Source organism: Peromyscus maniculatus, chromosome 18 (assembly GCF_049852395.1).
Source record: "Peromyscus maniculatus bairdii isolate BWxNUB_F1_BW_parent chromosome 18, HU_Pman_BW_mat_3.1, whole genome shotgun sequence".
Classification (NCBI taxonomy): Eukaryota; Metazoa; Chordata; class Mammalia; order Rodentia; family Cricetidae; genus Peromyscus; species Peromyscus maniculatus.
In genome coordinates this window covers 32,816,111-32,833,989 of record NC_134869.1, presented here as the reverse complement: position 1 = coordinate 32,833,989, position 17,879 = coordinate 32,816,111, and the positions used below count along the sequence as shown (strand labels likewise).

The window sequence follows — 17,879 nt, the reverse complement described above, 5'->3', positions numbered from 1 at the left end:
ACAGACACAGACAGACAGACAGAAGATAACCTCATGTCATTCCGTAGGCACAAGAGCCTGATTCCTTTGAGACCACCTGTCAGTTCCAGGTAACAGGCAGACTGACGGGATGACAGGCGGGGATGGGAGGGACTTTCATACTTAAAGAAACATTCCTCCCACCAGTAACAAATGGAAACCAGTTTCTGAAGGAGGCAAAGGATAAAATCAGGGTGAACCCACTGGACTAAAAAAATATTTTTGTAGTATTTTAAAATCGTTAAGTGTCCTTTTAAACAGACTATGCTACATACTAATTCATCCCCCCCCCCCCCCGCCCCCTGCAACCCCGGTCTCGTCTCTCTTCATAATCCTGGCTGTCCTGGAATTCACTATGTAGACCAGGCTGGCCTTGAACTCACAGAGATCCACAAGCCTCTGCCCCCAGAGTGCTGGAATTAAAGGTATTTTCTGATGCTGGCGGAAAACTGGATTGGGTTTACTCACCATGTGCCTTTTCAAGGTGAACAACCCCCCTGCCTGACCTTTCATTCCCAGTCTTCAAAGAAAGCCAATGCTTTAGTTTCAAAATGTTATGATGGAATGCCTTTAAGGCTGGGGAGAGAACGTTCTCAAGTCTCCCACAGAAAGGAACTAGTTAAAGTATCTCGGTTGTTCTCTAAAGATTCTAAGTTTGTAAGTCAATCCTGCCAACTTGATCTCATGCTCTCAAACACGCTCTTCCCCCCCTAAAGAAACCCTCAGACAAGAATGACAAAAAAGAATAAAGCGTCCGCAATACTCAGTTACAGAAAAGAAAAGAAGTTAAAAGGATGAGTTCAACCATGCTAAGACTCTCTTTGAAGTAACCAGATACAAAAAGCTGGTCAAGGTCTGTTCTTGGTTCCACCTCAGTTGCGACACTCAAAGGAAAGACAGGCACAAGGAACGCTTTTACTTTACCATAGTGGCTGTGGGGATCTTATGAACTGTATGAGCACAGGTCCTTGGAAACTCATTACAAAACTAAGAATGTTTCTGGAACCATCTTGGTGCTTGAGATGACCAGAATGTACTAGAGAATATGGGACTCTGACCCCTCCTGAGACCTTAAAAGCAACAGCCATTAAAAAGTAAGACTTCTGGGCAAGAGTAAAATTCATGTCGCAAACGAAATGAATGGAAACAGGACTTCGTCCTCCAAATCCCTCTTCACTCACTGTTTCTCAAGATCAAGGGCATCCACGTCATTTTCGCACGTTAAACCCATCGGCACAATTCTTACAGCACAATCCACAGCCCGGAACAAGTCCTACTGAGATCTCAATAACTGAGTTCAGTGCTCACCTTTTGGAAAGGACCAAAGGATTTATTTTGAGAAACAACCCCTCCTCATCCCCAGGTCGGTACTCTTTCACTGGGTCAAGAAGTCGTAAAATGGTGTGGGCTAGGATCGTTTTGATTTACTCTTAAGTCCCTGGTACCTGAACTGAGCCCATCACAAAGGAGGCATGGCAATGAATTTCTGTGAACCAATCTAAAAAATACAGTGGGTGTGGTGGTCTGAATGAAAATGACCCCCATAACCTCACAGGGAGTGGCACTATTAGGAGGTTTGACTTTGTTGGGGTGGGTGTGGCCTTGTTGGAGGAAGCGTGTCACTGTGGGGGCGGGCTTTGAGGTTTCCTATGCTCAGGACACCACCCAGTGTTTCAGTTGACTTCCCGGTGCCTGCAAGATGTGGGCCTCTCAGCTATTTACTCCAGCACCACGTCTGCCTGCATGCCACCCTGCTCCCCGTCCTGGTAATGGACTGAACCTCTGAAACTGCAAGCGAGCCACCCCAATGAAATGTTTCCTTTATAAGAGTTGCCATGGTCACGGTGTCTCTTCTCAGCAACAGAAACCCTAACGAAGACCGTGGGCCCTTCTTTTTCAATAGAGAGATCATTAGTAGTAGAGGAAGAGCTTGCCAGTTTTCACTGCCACGTGGTCCCCTGGGTAAAAGCTGCTGGCAACTAGGCTTTATTCCAAGCACCCAAGAGACCCTTGGTTCATTAATCATCACAGCCAACTTCATGACCTGCTTCTGAGGATCAGCAAACATGCCTGCCTCAGAACCGGCAGTAAAAACTTAGCAGTGATTCTACCTCTGCATGTACACACACACACACACACACGCAATGAAATGAGACCTTGCTGTGAAGCGTGGAATCTCTAGTAAAACTTAGGAGTTTGGGTCAAGTTTTGATGAATGGGCAAAGCACAATCTGGGCATCACTATGTGTGTGTATGTGCTTGTGAACATGTGTGCACAAGTGTGAGTGTGTATGTGTACATGTGAGCAAGTGCTAGTGAGTATGCACAAGTGTAGACAGGTCTGAGATTGACCTCATATATCTTTTTTATTTATTTATTTATTTTAGTTTTTCGAGACAGGGTTTCCCTGTGTAGCTTTGCGCCTTTCCTGGAACTCACTTGGTAGCCCAGGCTGGCCTCGAACTCACAGAGATCCACCTGGCTCTGCCTCCCGAGTGCTGGGATTAAAGGCGTGCGCCACCACCGCCCAGACCTCATGTATCTTGCCCAATCCTTCTCTACCTATTTTTGAGATAGGTTCTCTGGAGCTCAGGGGTTGAGCTAGGCTGGCCTACCTGAACCCCAGGAAATGCCCCCCCCCCCCCCCCCCCGTTTCTACCTCCCCAGTGCACAACACCGTGCTGGGCTTTCTATGTGAGCTCTGGGGACTCAAATTCAGGTCCCTGTGCTTTCACGGGCCTTTTTTTTTTAAATAATAGTTTTAATTTTTATATACCTTGATGTCTTTTTCACATGTAACTCTGTTGTCTATACATTTTTATATAGTTATGTGGCTACATTCTAATTTGCACACAAGTTTATAAAGTGCTTTTAACTATTCAAAACAAAACAACCACAATAAAAAAATCCTCAACATTTCTGACTGATCTCTTGACGTTTGCAATACACTTTAGTAGATATCTAGTAGGTTCCAAGAATCAAGCTAAGCCTAAGAATGAGAAAAATGAAACACCCTCTTTAAAAGATTTCTGAAGCTGGGCGATGGTGGCGCACGCCTTTAATCCCAGCACTCGGGAGGCAGAGGCAGGCGGATCTCTGTGAGTTTGAGGCCAGCCTGGGCTACAGAGTGAGTTCCAGGAAAGGTGCAAAGCTACACAGAGAAACCCTGTCTCAAACCGCATGCCCCCCCCCCGCCCCCCAAAAAAGATTTCTGGTAAACCAGCCTGCCTCCATTTTAGACTTGAAAGACTTGAAAGCCATTTTATAGTAAAAGACAAACTAGGTCCCCTTTTTTAAAAAATGTAACTAATAAAGTAAATGCAGTGATAGGATTAGATAATAATCCTGCCACAAAACTTAATAATCATCCCTTTTCCTGAAAACAGCGGAGATTTCGGCTGGGCCTAGTGATGAGCCCTGTAATCCCAGCTGCAGGGGTAGGCTGAGGAAGGAGAATGGCTAATTAGAGCCTTGCCTGGGATTTCCAGCACAACTTACTTGCCTAGCCTGGCCCATGTGAGGCCTTAGGTTCAATTCCAAGAAAGACAGGAAAGGAGTGGGGGACGGAAAGACGGAGGGACGGAGGGAGGGCGATAGGGAAGGAAGGAGGATGGATTAATGAGGAATTCAAAATAGAGAAACGGTTACTAGAAAGGTAGTAACATTTGAATAAGCAGTCTTTACATCCTGAAAAGACAAGCAGACATTTTGGCTTTCTCTCGTGATGCGATGGGAATTGCATGCTGTCCAGTCTGATAAACACTCCATCTATCAACTTACAGAAAAGAGTGGGTGACAGAGCGGTATGTTAAATAGTACCACAAAGATTCAAACAGTCAAATCCTGACCTTGGGGAGTTCTACAAAGCCAGTTATCCAATCTCTTCCATTTAATGGCATTAAACAGAATGTGGGAGGAATGAATAGGTTAGAAAGGCTTAGCTATACCAAATGCAATGAACGCCTCTCAAAATAGATCCTTACCAGAATCAGCCAACGGGCAAAGGACCCTTTCTTCTTCCTTTAGTATCTGGAGGAGGTTTGAACACTCAACATTCGACGATGGAACAGCCCACGACAGGAAGGTCTTCAGATGTCAGCTCCGAGGTGTTTAACTGACTCAAGGACTGCTGTTTATCACCCCACCAGCCGCTCGTGCCCATCTCCCCGCCCCCTCCCCCACCATAAACTCTTCAAGTGGGTCCTGTTGTATCTCGTGGTCCGTTCTCGAGCTCGGCAAATAACAACTGCTGTGCTTTGAATGCAGTATAGGCTTCAGCTGAGGCTGACTTCTTCCTGGCTTCTCAGAGGCAATCAAAGAACGGAGCAGGTCCACTGCCCAAGACACGGGGCTCCTCAACAGGAAGCCCCTTTGGCTGGAGGATTCTCCATCCGCTTTAAGAACGTCTTTCCGGAATAACCCTTCTACCCTCGCCAATCAGCCCTGCATCTTGGACAGCTTCCTCAACCTCCTCTAGCTCCCTCATTTTCCTGAAGTTTTCTTCTCATAAACCCAACAGGACTGTTTCTCTGAGAACCCCACCAAAATACATATTAAAGGAACCACACTCATTTTACTGCCATGGCAATACTGTGGTTGTTGTTGTTATTATTATTATTATTATTATTATTATTTAGTTCTCACTGCAGGAAAGCCATAAGGAAATGTGTATAGGAAAACAGACTTTTAAAACAAACAAACAAACAAACAAAAATGGGTAGATGGTAAAATAAGATCATAAGATATTGAGATTTCCTGTACTTGTGTGTGTGTGTTGTGTGCCTAAAGGAAGATGTGACCAATACTGAAAACAGCTAAGGATGTCAAAATGAAGGGGGATATCTGAGAAATGGTCCCAGCTGGGAGGAGGTTGAAACACAAAGACAGAACTGTGTAATCTGCAGTCTGAAACAGGTCTTGGAACATGCACACGTTTTCTCTCCTCTCTCTCCCTGTCTGTCCCCTCTGTCTCTGTCTCTGTCTCTGTCTCTGTCTCTGTCTCTCTCTCTCTCACACACACACACACACACACACACACACACACACACACACACACACACGGAAACAATGAAGAAATGTGAACTGAGTAATTTATCAATATGAATATGCAATATGAAATGTAAGATATAATATGGGAGACACGAGGTTTAAGAATTCTCTGTATAACTTTAATTCTGTAAAGCTAAACATGAACTAAAGCTCCTCCCCCCGTTCCCCCCCCCAAAAAAAATCTTATTTGTTGGTGATGGTAGCACAAATTTTTAATCCCAGCATTTGTAGAGCAGAGGCAGGTGGATCTCAGTGAATTCAATGCCGCCCTGATCTACATAATGAGTTCCAGGCCAGCCAGTGATTATACATAGGAATACCCTCTAAAATCATAATATTTTTTTTAATTTAAAAGCTTATTTTAAAACATCATGTTTACGAAACTAATGTCCCCAAATATATTTATCTTTACTCACAGGAATGACGAGTGTGTATCTGTCACCAATGAGCCATTAGCTAGAAAGTGCCACTTGAGCCGGGCAGTGGTGGTGCACGCCTTTAATCCCAGCACTTGGGAGGCAGAGGCAGGTGGATCTCAGTGAATTTGAGGCCAGCCTGGTCTACAAAGCAAGTTCCATAATAGCCAGGGCTGTTGCACAGAGAAACCCTGTCTTGGATGGGAAAAAAAAGGTGCCACTTGATTTTTCTGAAGAAGAAAATCTGAAACTTTAGTTTCCCTGAGAACCCACACAATGTCTGCACTGTACGTGAAAAACAAAAACAAAAACCGGCACCCATGAAGCACAGATTTATTTGTTCCCATCGAGTTTTAAAATTTGATAAAAAAAAAAAAAAAAAAGACATGGTTGTTACTAAAACACCCTTCAGGAAATCCTTAAGAAAGAGAACAACCCAGATTCTGTTGCCCAATTTCTTGGACTTGTGAATGCACCTGACTTCCAGAGAAAACTCTATACTAATGGGGTGCATCAAGCTGCCAACGCCTGTGTGAGGAAGACTGACTAATGATGTCTTTATCAACGAAAGCAACAAAGACAAGACCAAAATTCACATTATCCTCTTTAGACAATGTCTAAAACAAAGCAATCAACAACAATAAAAAGAGACAGACATCTTTGCTTTGATTGAAACATAGTAACATGCAGTTGAGTGACTTTAAGATTTCACCTGCCAGATGACTGGACATTATCCTCGGAGTTTCTAATTCGGGTGTTGGGTGGGGACAAAGACTTATATTCCTACTAGGTTCTTAAGTGAGGCTAATGCCGGTCCTGTGAGAAACTCGGAGAACACAGGCCCAACACTTTGTAGGGCAGTGATTACAGATCACACAGTCCTGGAGTCAAATGCCTGTGAATTGCCCTCCAAGGGAGCATGATCACAGGTTTGGAGAACCAAACAAAACTGTCTCAGATACACCGAGCACACTGCGGGGACTCCCACATGGACAAGAGTCATCAGAAGCTAAAGCGTATTGACCTTGAAAGGGTTGCAAGCAAGAGGCATTCTGAGGCTGCCTACGAGCATCGGCATTTTTGTTGTTGTTTGTATTTTTGGCGCTGAGGATCGAACCCTGGGCCTTGCTCTTGCTAGGCTACTACTGAGCTAAATCGCCAACCCGAGCATTGGGGTTTTTTAAGGTCTCACCTACTCATTCCATGAAGATGTCTGGGGACCTCGCTGATCTCAGTAGGTGAACCTGAACTTGAGCAGCATCACCATACTTTGTCTACTGTTATTTGGGGTCCTTGAACATCTGCACATGGAACCCTCACCGCCCTACAGAAGATGAAGCTTTCCAGCTCTCCCTAATGCTAGCTAGTGAGTGTTTTCTTATCAAAAGTGATTCTTCTGATTCTCCTTCCGTGTGGATTCCTTGCCTCTGACCCACAGCTTTGCTTACACTTTTCCACTCCAAAAACAGTAAAAGAAACCTGATACCTTCCTGTTCATTTTTCTTAACAATTTCCTCCTATAAAGTTAAAATGCCCAAGGATGACAGCTTCTACCTTAGGTTAACCACAGGAGACAGTTCAGATTTTAAAGGAAGATCCACACTTTTCTGGCTAGAAGCCTGGAACATAAATAAATACGTGCTGTTTATACCCCCCAGAATGTCTAAGTGAGAATAGCAATTGACTACTCATTGAGGCAATATAGCAAACAACAGCACATTTTAACATGAAGAAAAAAAAAAAAAGCAGACATTGTATTAACTTTTTTTCACATTTATAAAGTGAAAGCTCAGACTTTTTTTTACTGACTCATTAATGTTTTCCATGCTGCATCCCTAACACATAGATTGCCTTTCCCATTTTTTAAAGGCACTAACAATTGCAGGTAGCTCGTTAGCAGCATATTAGTACCTAGCATGTATGAGGAACACACACACACACACACACACACACACACACACACACACACACACACACACGTTATGTCTCAGTCACAGGAATTTTCTGCGACAGTGAAAGTGTATTCGCCCAAGATTAAGAAAAAGTTTAACTTCATAGCTTTTTTTTTTTTTTTTAGCCCATCAGACATTAACAAAATAAAAGGCTGCAAAGGACATTATAACCAGCCCCATAGGTTTAATATGAAGGTTTAACATGATATAATTTTTCTGAGAGGCTATTAAAGATAAAATGAGGATCAAGTGGAGGCAAAGGGTCATGGGAACGGAGGAGCTTTCAGCTCAGCAGCTGACTAACGGATGCATGCACACTTGCGCACACACAGTAAAGCTGGAACTAAAAAAGCCCGGAGTTGTGATGAAATCCAAGATAAAGGTTTCCATTTTGATTAAGATTCTGAGCTCTTTGAATCTGAAGGAAGACAGACAGGGGTGTATGGAAGAGTTTGGAGGGAGGAATGGGAATGGGGAAATGTTGTGATTATTATAACCTCAAAAACAAAACAAAAAAAGATCGAGATCTTGCACAAACGTTTTCACTAGGCGTGCTAATTAGAGGAATACATTCTCACAAGAGGACTTGAGACCTTAACAAAATACCCTGACAAAAATGCCTGGGCACTCGATAGAGATGTACGGGATTACTGAGATTAGTGGAGAGTTCTCCGGGGAGAGGGGGCTGGTTAGCTCGAGCAGGTGTACAAAGAATGGCACCTTAGCTAAAAGGTTATGTAAACCATTTGCTGCAAAAACAAAGACGGGAGTTTTGCATTCCCCAACCCAATTATTTGTTTCGGGCTATCTGAGGTCTGAAATTCTTTGAACACCATCAGATTGGGCTGGTAACAGTTCCAACTCTGAATCAGAAATCATTCCTGTAGTTTTAAAACACAAGAACATTTTTCAGCCACAACTGAACCTACATACACCTTAAACAAAAAAACAAAACAAAACAACAACAACAAAAGATTTTGAAGCACTGCTATTTCTTTAAAAGACACAGGATATCCTGTAACTTTTAAATAAACCTTGGCCAGGATTCCACTAATAGTATAGAAGGGAAAAGAAACAATTTTTTTTTTTTTTTTGGTTTTTTGAGACAGGGTTTCTCTGTGTAGCTTTGCGCCTTTCCTGGAACTCACTTGGTAGTCCAGGCTGGTCTCGAACTCACAGAGATTTGCCTGGCTCTTCCTCCCTAGTGCTGGGATTAAAGGTGTGCGCCACCACTGCCCGGCGAAAATGTACCTTTTTTTTTTTTTTTTTTTTTGGTTTTTCGAGACAGGGTTTCTCTGTGTAGCTTTGTGCCTTTCCTGGAACTCACCTGGTAGCCCAGGCTGGCCTTGAACTCACAGAGATCCGCCTGGCTCTGCCTCCCGAGTGCTGGAATTAAAGGTGTGCGCCACCACCGCCCGGCAAAAATGTACTTTTTATTGAGGATTCATTTTTTTTTTTTTACATTTAAAGCTTATTATAAATGTGAATCTGTACTGATGTACTGAGTTGACTCTGTCATGATGGAATCCACACAATGGGAATAACCAAAGCTGTTTACATAACACTTCGTTCAATTACTTAATCCAGAGAACTTTCATGAATATTTGGGTTCAGAACTTATGGTCTTAACCAGACAGAAAGTCTTAACTGTCTTATGACTTTTGATGGTAGCAATGGCCGCTTGCTTCTTAAATTTAGAGAAAAAATAATAATAATACATAAGAATAAAACCCCTGCCGGGCGGTGGTGGCGCACGCCTTTAATCCCAGCACTCGGGAGGCAGAGGCAGGCGGATCTCTGTGAGTTCGAGGCCAGCCTGGGCTACCAAGTGAGCTCCAGGAAAGGCGCAAAACTACGCAGAGAAACCCTGTCTCAAAAAAACAAAAAAAAAAAAAAAAAAAAAAAAAAAAAAAAAAAAAAAGAATAAAATCCCCACATAGTGAAGCCAAATTTTTTAAAAAGTTGACAAAAAAGAAAAACAAAAAAAATAATAAAAACCCCACCACAACAACAACCAAAAAAACCCAACAAAACAAACAAACAAAAAAAACCCCATACACTTAATTTGGTATGCAGAAGGAGAACCAAAATAAAACAGGGCAATCAATCAATGTCCATCAAGTGATTGTCATTAACATTTTAATTACTAGAGTGATTGACAAGGCATGAACTAAAGGTTTGATAGAAGATGGCATACTCAAAAAGAAACCATGTCAGGCAGTGTTGGCGCACGCCTTTAATCCCAGCACTCGGGAGGCAGAGCCAGGCAAATCTCTGTGAGTTCGAGGCCAGCCTGTATTACAGAGTGAGTTCCAGGAAAGGCGCAAAGCTACACAGAGAAACCCTGTCTTGAAAAACCAAAAAAAAAAAAAAGAAAGAAGAAAGAAAGAAAGAGAGAGAGAGAGAGAGAGAGAGAGAGGAGAGAAGGAGAGAAAGAGAGAGAGAGAAAGAGAGAGAGAAAAGAAAGAAAGAAAGAAAGAAAGAAAGAAAGAAAGAAAGAAAGAAAGAAAGAAAGAAAGAAAGAAAGAAAGAAGCCAGTAATGAAGACTGCTGTGGGATGTCTTTCCGTATGCCGTGAATATATGTTGCTCTGATTGGTTGATAAATAATGACGTTTGGCCTATGGCAAGTCAGGTTATAGCTAGGCGGGAAATTGAAGAGAGAGACAGGAAAAAGAAGAAAGGCAGAGTGGAGAGAGATGCCAGCTGCTACCCAGGAGAAGCAAGATGTAAAAGTACCTACCGGTAAGCCTCGGCCATGTGGCAACTTATTAGATTAATAAAAATGGGTTGAGTTATAAGAGCGAGCAAGCAAGAAGCCTGCCATAGGCCATGCAATTGGTAATTAATACTGAGCCTCTGAATGATTATTTTATAAAGGGGCTGAGGGACCGTGTGGCTGGGTGGTACTGGAGAAATCTGGCTACACAAGACTGCATATAAAAACACCAATTTGAATATAACCAACATTGTTGTGTGTGTGACACGCATTGAATTCTTTACTTGATGACATTTCTTAATGGTCGTTTCCTAAAGCGTAATTACATTAAAATATGGTTAAGGTACTTCCCAGCATGCATCAGTTCCTTCCCTTTGCTGCTCAGAAATGTTGCAGCAAATGAAACAGACCCTATTGACTACATCCAACAGACAAGGGCTGGAAAGAAACAAAACCTACTCTGGAACCAGCCATTCAGATTGGACAGACTAATGCTAACTATGGCTGTAGTTCACGCGACTGGTACACACTACACAGCCCATACTCTGCTAAATGGAAGAGTGAGCAGATGCCCACTTAAACGTCTGCTTGAAATGCGTGTGAAAATTTAATCCAAAATAGACCAATGTATCACCATTTGATTTGGGATCAGGGTGAAGACATAACTTTAACAATGTTAGGAAATACAGCTAAGCAAAATAAATAAATAAATAAATAAATAAATAAAATAAAAAAATTTAAAAAAGGCCTAGGCAGTAGGATCATGACTTTGAAGCTTGTCTGGATAACAGAATGAGTCTCAAGCCAGAAGCCAGGCTGGGCTATAAAAGGAGCAATATGGGCTCAGGTTTTCTCAAATAATAGTTATTATTTATTTATTTATTTTTTATTTATTTGGGTTTTTCGAGACAGGGTTTCTTTGTGCCTTTCCTGGAACTCACTTGGTAGACCAGGCTGGCCTCGAACTCACAAAGATCCGCCTGCCTCTGCCTCCCAAGTGCTGGGATTAAAGGCGTGCACCACCACCGCCCAGCGGTTCTTATTATTTTTACATTTAGTGTGAGTGTGTGTGTGTGTGTGTGTGTGTGTGTGTGTGTGTGTGTGTGTGTGACACATTAAACATACAGAAGTCAGAGGACAACTCGTGGGAGTTGGGGTCTCCCTCCACCACGGGGGTCTGGAGTTGGAAGCCTGGGGCTTGCCAGAGTTGGGAGGAGGAGCTTTTCCCAGGTGGGCCATCCCAGACCCCGCCCGGTTCAAGCAGAGAATGATGGTGTCGCCCTCTACATATCAGAGAGCAAGTGAGCAGCATGGGGGGTATGCCTTTGGCAGGGGCTGACCAAAAAAACGATTGCACACATTAAGGTTCTTGTAGCAGGAATCTTCAAAGTTCTTCTTAATAAAATCAAACCCGGTGCCAGTTATTGGGGTGAGCGCTGGAAGATCAGAGAAGCAGAACAAGCCACAGCCACCTCACCTTGCCAATTCCTCAGCTGATCCTGTTTCCTCAGACTGGAAGCCTCTGAGTCCGCATCCAAATGGATCTCAGCTGAACTGCTTCTTGAAAGCCTGAAAGCTTAACCAGCTTTAGTTCCTGGTCCTCACGCCTTATATACCTTTCTGCTTTCTGACATCACACCCTGGGATTAAAGGCGTGTGTCACAATACCTGGCTGTTTCCAGTGTGGCTTTGAACTCACAGAGATCCAGGTGGATCTCTGCCTCTGGAATGCGAGGATTAAAGGCATGTGCTACCACTGCCTAACCTCTATGTTTAATATTATGGCTGTTCTGTTCTCTGACCCCAGATAAGTTAATTAGGATGCACAATATTTTGGGAACACAATATCACCACAGGTTGTTGTCTTCAGTTTAATGGAACACAACAGCATCACATCATATTGAGGTATGCATTGTAAGTTAAAATTCTTATCCATAGGATGACCTGTGGAATGCACACAGAGCTCCGTGGTGGTCCAGCACTTAACCTCGAATCTGTGAGGTTCTGAGTTCAATTCTCAGTACCACAAAGAATAACAGTAACTATAATTTAATGATTAAAATGGGATGCTCTTTAGTTCCAGGATAAAAGAAGTCAGTCTTTGCTGGTGCACACTGGGATCAGTTCAGATGCAGATGTGGGTGTTTGACATTAATTTTAACTTAGAGCTTGGGTCCTTAAAATGTTCTTTTGCATTTTACATCTCTCCTCTAATGCAAAGCTGGTGTACCTGGGTTCATATAGTCCAATGAGAATGCATGTGTAAATCCTGGAGGAAATTGATAAAAACCATGACTAACTATTAATAAGTAAGTGTCACCTTTACTTGTTAAGTATCTGTAACTTATGAAGAGTCACTGGCTCCAAGTCTGCCTAGGAGTGGGAGCAGGGAGGGGACCCTGCCACTGTGCAAGGGGAAGTTATTCCAAGGACTTCGTTCAAGGTCTTTGTTATTTTGTCTTGTATTGTTTGACATGCCGGTGCATTTCCTACACTGATTTGTGCAGTTTTCAAACACAGAAGAAAAAAAAAAAATGGACTCAAATGTTTACATTTTAGTTTCCAATTTGAAAAATCCACATTACTCCAGAAAACACAGACCACATATAGGTTTTTCTTTTCCCCTGTTTTTCTTTTTTTTTTTTTTCTTTTTTCGAGACAGGGTTTCTCTGTGTAGCTTTGCGCCTTTTCCTGGAACTTACTTGGTAGCCCAGGCTGGCCTCGAACTCACAGAGATCTTCCTGGCTCTGCCTCCCGAGTGCTGGGATTAAAGGCATGCGCCACCACCGCCTGGCAGCCCCTATTTTTTTAAATCTTAAGAATGCATTGCTTCTATAGCTATTTAATTTTTAAAAATTACAGTGGGGTAAAAGGACTACATTACTTCATGTATCTGGCTGGTGTTTAATCCCTACATCTGAAACTACTTGACCAAGGGTAACAGTGCCAGTTATTATTGACTACCTGTCTCAGATTACGGGAAGACACACAGCCACCTCCTTTCCCTTCTAATGCAAGCGCGCCACAGCAAAACCACCAGGAAGTCGGGAATGAAGGAGATTCTCATAGCGATCAGTTCTTGTCAGCATCAGGAAGGCCCCACCCTGCTCATTTTGGGGGAATAGTAAAGTCACTACTCTGTAGAGAGCCCACGCTACCACCCGCTCACCATGTCTGAAAACAGAGAAGATAGAGCAGGTCATTCGTCTCAGGAGAATGCCAAAAATCTATCAGGATGTTGGGCATGCTTTATTTTACTACGCCACAAATCACCAGATGCTAATGAGAAATACTAACAGAACTAAACTTCACAAATATTTGTACTTTACAGACATCAGTCAAGGCTTCTAGATTGCTCTACATATACTTAAGTTATCTGTTAAAAATTCCCGTGAACATTTGTTCTTTTTTTTTTTTTTTTAAACAGGGAACTCTAGCCTGGGCTGGCTTTGAACTCACAATCTTACTGGTTCTCATTCTGAGTTACGGCATTGCAGGTATGAATCACCGTGCCTGGTTCTAAATCCCAATTTATTCATGAGCAAAAACTGCTATTAATCTTGTTTAACATTTTTATAAAAGTCTCATTTTAAAGGAGAATTGTAGTAGATGCTATGTCTTTTTCAGCAGTGTGTAAAAGTCTGTCTGTGAAATAGATACATATTTTAAGAAGTTGGGGGCAAAGGCTCCAATGAAATGCTCTGCCTAACTGCCAGGCTCCTGTAGTTCTGCCTAAGTAAGTGCACCTGCTGATATTATGTTAAAAACAAACAAACAAACAAACAAAAAAAGGTGCTGAAAATACTCCACATTGACTGAACGGTAAAAACTTCAAAAACAGCTCAGTTTTTAAAAACTTTCATAGCTGATGTAATCTTTAAAAAGTTAAATTAGCCGGGCGGTGGTGGCGCCCACCTTTAATCCCAGCACTCGGGAAGCAGAGGCAGGCGGATCTCTGTGAGTTCGAGGCCAGCCTGGTCTACACAGTGAGTCCCAGGACAGGCACCAAAAACTGCAGAGAAACCCTGTCTCGAAAACACAAAAAAACAAAAACCACAACAAAAAAAGTAAAACTAAATGTGCCTTTATGCACAAATTAAAAAGGAAATTCAAACTATCGTATTGAAAATCAATATACTAATGTATTTTAGGGTTGGATATTGACGGCATCTTTACAACATCTAAAGGTAAACAAGGACTAAGGCAACGAAGATCTTGCTGCCATAGACCTAATGATGACCAAAGAGATGAGTGCCTCACAGCCAAAGGGGTGACAGAGCCTGGCACAGTACCTCCATATGTGGACAGCGGGCCACTGCTGGGGAGGCCGGTGAACTGCTAAGGTAAAGGGGCAAATGCAGGACAGTAAGTCCCAGCTCCAGTAACGTCAATGGGAAACACAGACGGGAAGATACAGCAGCTGCCAGCTCTATCGCTAAGTGACTCAGAACCAGCGGGTGAGCAGCTGCAGAAATTCTTCAAACCAAGGTCTAAACTACGCCTCTCCAGGAGCTACCGCAGGGGGCTCTTGTTTTTGTTTCTCAGGTGGTTCCGATGAATGGCCGATCCCGAACTTCTGAAGTGAGGAGTTGGGGAGACACTTGTGGGATGCAGAGATTTCTGGAAGATAGCCCTTATATGGACCACTACTCCTTCCTGTCCTCCCCCCAATTGTCTTATCTCCCCCGTTTTTCCAACATCGGCTACATGAATGGATTTGGTAAGTAGAGGGGAAAAAAAGCTGGCAGGGAACCCAAGAGGATTTTACTATGTCCAAGGTCTGAACGCTGATGAACAGGCTGTCTTCCTGAAACTCACCCACCCAGTCGCTCAGTAGCAGAGTGCCTGCCAGGTTCAGTCCCCAGAACCATTAAAAAGAGGGAAGAAAAAGGGAAAGAGATTCAACTATGAAGCGTCCATGTGTTAAGGGCGGGGGAGGGCTCTTAATACGAAAACACAACACACAACAAACCCAAATACTAAGGATATTTAACAGAAGACAACTTTATTTTATGAATCTTCAAATATGATCGCTTTCCAATTTTCAGTGTTAGGGAGCAGTAGCCTTGGGATATGGGACTATTCTCTCATGAGGAAAAATACATCCCAATGCTTCTCCAATTCAGGGATCAGCAGAGCTATTCTGCATCATATGTATATATGCTTTCATATGTTAACAAATGTATAAATATTTTAAGTGTGGAAAAAATATTTTGTCTCTGACTTTGAAGCACATGATTATTAAAAGCATCAATTTTCTTCTTCAACACTGAAATTGTATACAACTTGAGGCCTGAAGAATAAACAACTTTTTAAATATTCCATATTTACTAATAAACCCTAGAGCAGTTAAAAACAACAAAAAACGATACGATAGTACCTACATAAGAAACTATACATTGACTGTTTTTCAGAAGTAATTGAAATTTTTCAATATTCAAACACAACATAGTAACTTTTCACTTACTATAACACAGTTCAAGTATTCTCTTAAGTTTATATTTAGCCAACTAGAACATATTAAGTGACTTTGTAAAATAGCTTTCCTTTCAAAGATTATTGCTATACAAAATAGTGTGTCTATTACTACTCAAAATCATTAGAGCATGTGGAAGGTACGGGTGACAGGAGCCAGGTCTTTATGAGTAACTACCAACACACAGAAGGCCGCACGCATGAGTAATAAGGCATCTGTGGGCAACTCCCCCAAGTATTTGAATTCATGTAAACAAAGACTATGCATATTCCTTTAGGGAGAATATGTACTAACATAGATAAAATATATGCAAATGGCTGTTACTCTGAACCATATATTATTGGGATATCACACAAAACCAAGAGGCATTACCTATTATTGTAATAACTAAAAATGTCACTAAGTTGTGAAATACAAGGTTGATGCTTTGTAAAACTAACAATGAAAAAAAGAGTAATTTCGAAAACCAATATCCATCTGGTGTCTAGAAATAAATATACAGTTATCTGAACGTATTGCATCACAGGAACATCTTCTTTGCCTTAGCCGCGACATTCAATCAGTAGTTTAAAGACAGGTTTTCCACACCGAGCCTTGGGTCTTCTACCTTGTCAGCTGTCCAACAACTTTCAAAAGAGTTTTATTTTCCTGCTTTAGCTGTTCATTTTCATCTTCTATGTCATCTAGGTCCTGGGGGGTGGGGTGGGGTGGGGTGGAGAGAAAGGAACACTTTAAAAATACTGAAAAATATTCTAAAGGGGAGTTGAAATAAAAATAAAACACAAAGATAACCCATTGACTCAATTAATTTTGAAGTAGTAAGTTCTAAAAAATTACATGGGATATGCCCTAACATTACTTGAATGGGCCAATTCTTCTGGAACACTCAGTGTTTCAAAAGTAGCCAGAAGTCAAGGTATTAAGATTGTGAATCTAGACAGAGAGAGAGAGAGAGAGAGAGAGAGAGAGAGAGAGAGAGAGAGAGAGAGAGAGAGAGAGAGAGAGAATGCGTTCCGTGTTAGAATTCTAGCCACAAATCCATGGCCATGTGGTCAGTACTAAAACCACAGTAAGTTGTAGTTATGAGAACTATCACTTGAAGGAAGTCATGTAAAGACTAATCTTTGCAGTTTATAACATTAAAACTTGACAAAGCACTGCTGTGAACTTACACTTTGCTGTTGGACTATCAGGCAGATGACCAAAACATTAGCAAAGTCAGAATCTGCACTTGTTCACAGACAGAATAATGCCAAGAAATAAGTCTGTTCAGACTATTAAAAAACATGAGGTTTTAAAATTACTACAACCGAGACCTGCCTAAATTTAAAATTAAATGCTATAATACATTCATGCATCATTACCAAACTATACACGTGAAAAGGGTTCCTAGAATTGAAACGGTTCAAACACACTCACAAATTGTGACTAGTTTATCGACTTAGTAAGGGGGATTTTCTGATTCTCTTTAATGCTCTTGGTGTCTGAGACGGCACATCATGGGCATCCCAAATATTTGCCGAGGCTCTTGAACGGAATTCCAGCGCAAATAAAGACAAGCTCCGAGTAGCATCGAGATGAAAGACGACATAAGCCCCAAGTCAAACACTGCCTCGGCCCAAGGACGGCGTGCAACCTGGAGCAAGTTAACTGGGGTGCCCCCCCCCTCACCTACAACCTGCAATCATGGCCTCTGAGCTGCCTTAGAAAAAGCTGGCACTGGAGCCCCCTCCCTGGCTGTGGCACATGGGATCAACCCATGGCATTGCCCAACCTCGCCAGGCAAGCACTGGACCGTTTAATTACTTTGTGGTTAGGAGTTGAGACTGGATTAGGGGACCGAGCCTTTTCTCTCCGAAGCCAACGTTGCTTTCTTCCATAAAACCCTCTAAAAAGGCAGAGCAATGGGAACTCTTCCCATCACCTCATAGATGCTCTGGCTTCGGAGGAAGGACATTCTAGGGCTGAACTCAAAAAGGAGGGGCTCCGAACCCAACACTGTAGAGCGTGGGACCTCAACCCGGATCTGGGAAAACTCCTAAGTGCGTCACCCGAAGAATCGGTGAGAATCCACAGCTTATGGAGTGAACCGGTAAGTCTCAGCACTCATGACTAGCTCATTAACCAAAGAACAAACCGTACCTGGATAGGAAGGGGTTCTTCACCCTTCCATGCTTTCATCCAATCACTCAAAAAACAAACAAACACACACACACACACACACACACACACACACGCACACGCACACGC

General features: G+C 42.4%; 1 protein-coding gene across 2 annotated transcripts in view; it reads right to left on the bottom strand.

Moving 5' to 3' along the window:
* Positions 1 to 15,141: 15,141 nt before the first annotated feature.
* The window catches only part of Pawr (pro-apoptotic WT1 regulator), an 81,667-nt gene continuing 78,929 nt past the window's right edge, over positions 15,142 to 17,879 (bottom strand). For both annotated transcript variants that reach the window (XM_076553868.1, XM_076553867.1), the window contains one exon: positions 15,142 to 16,319. In XM_076553868.1, coding sequence (XP_076409983.1) covers positions 16,233 to 16,319 — 87 coding nt within the window. In that variant the 3' untranslated portion in view covers positions 15,142 to 16,232. The remainder of the gene's footprint in view (positions 16,320 to 17,879) is intronic.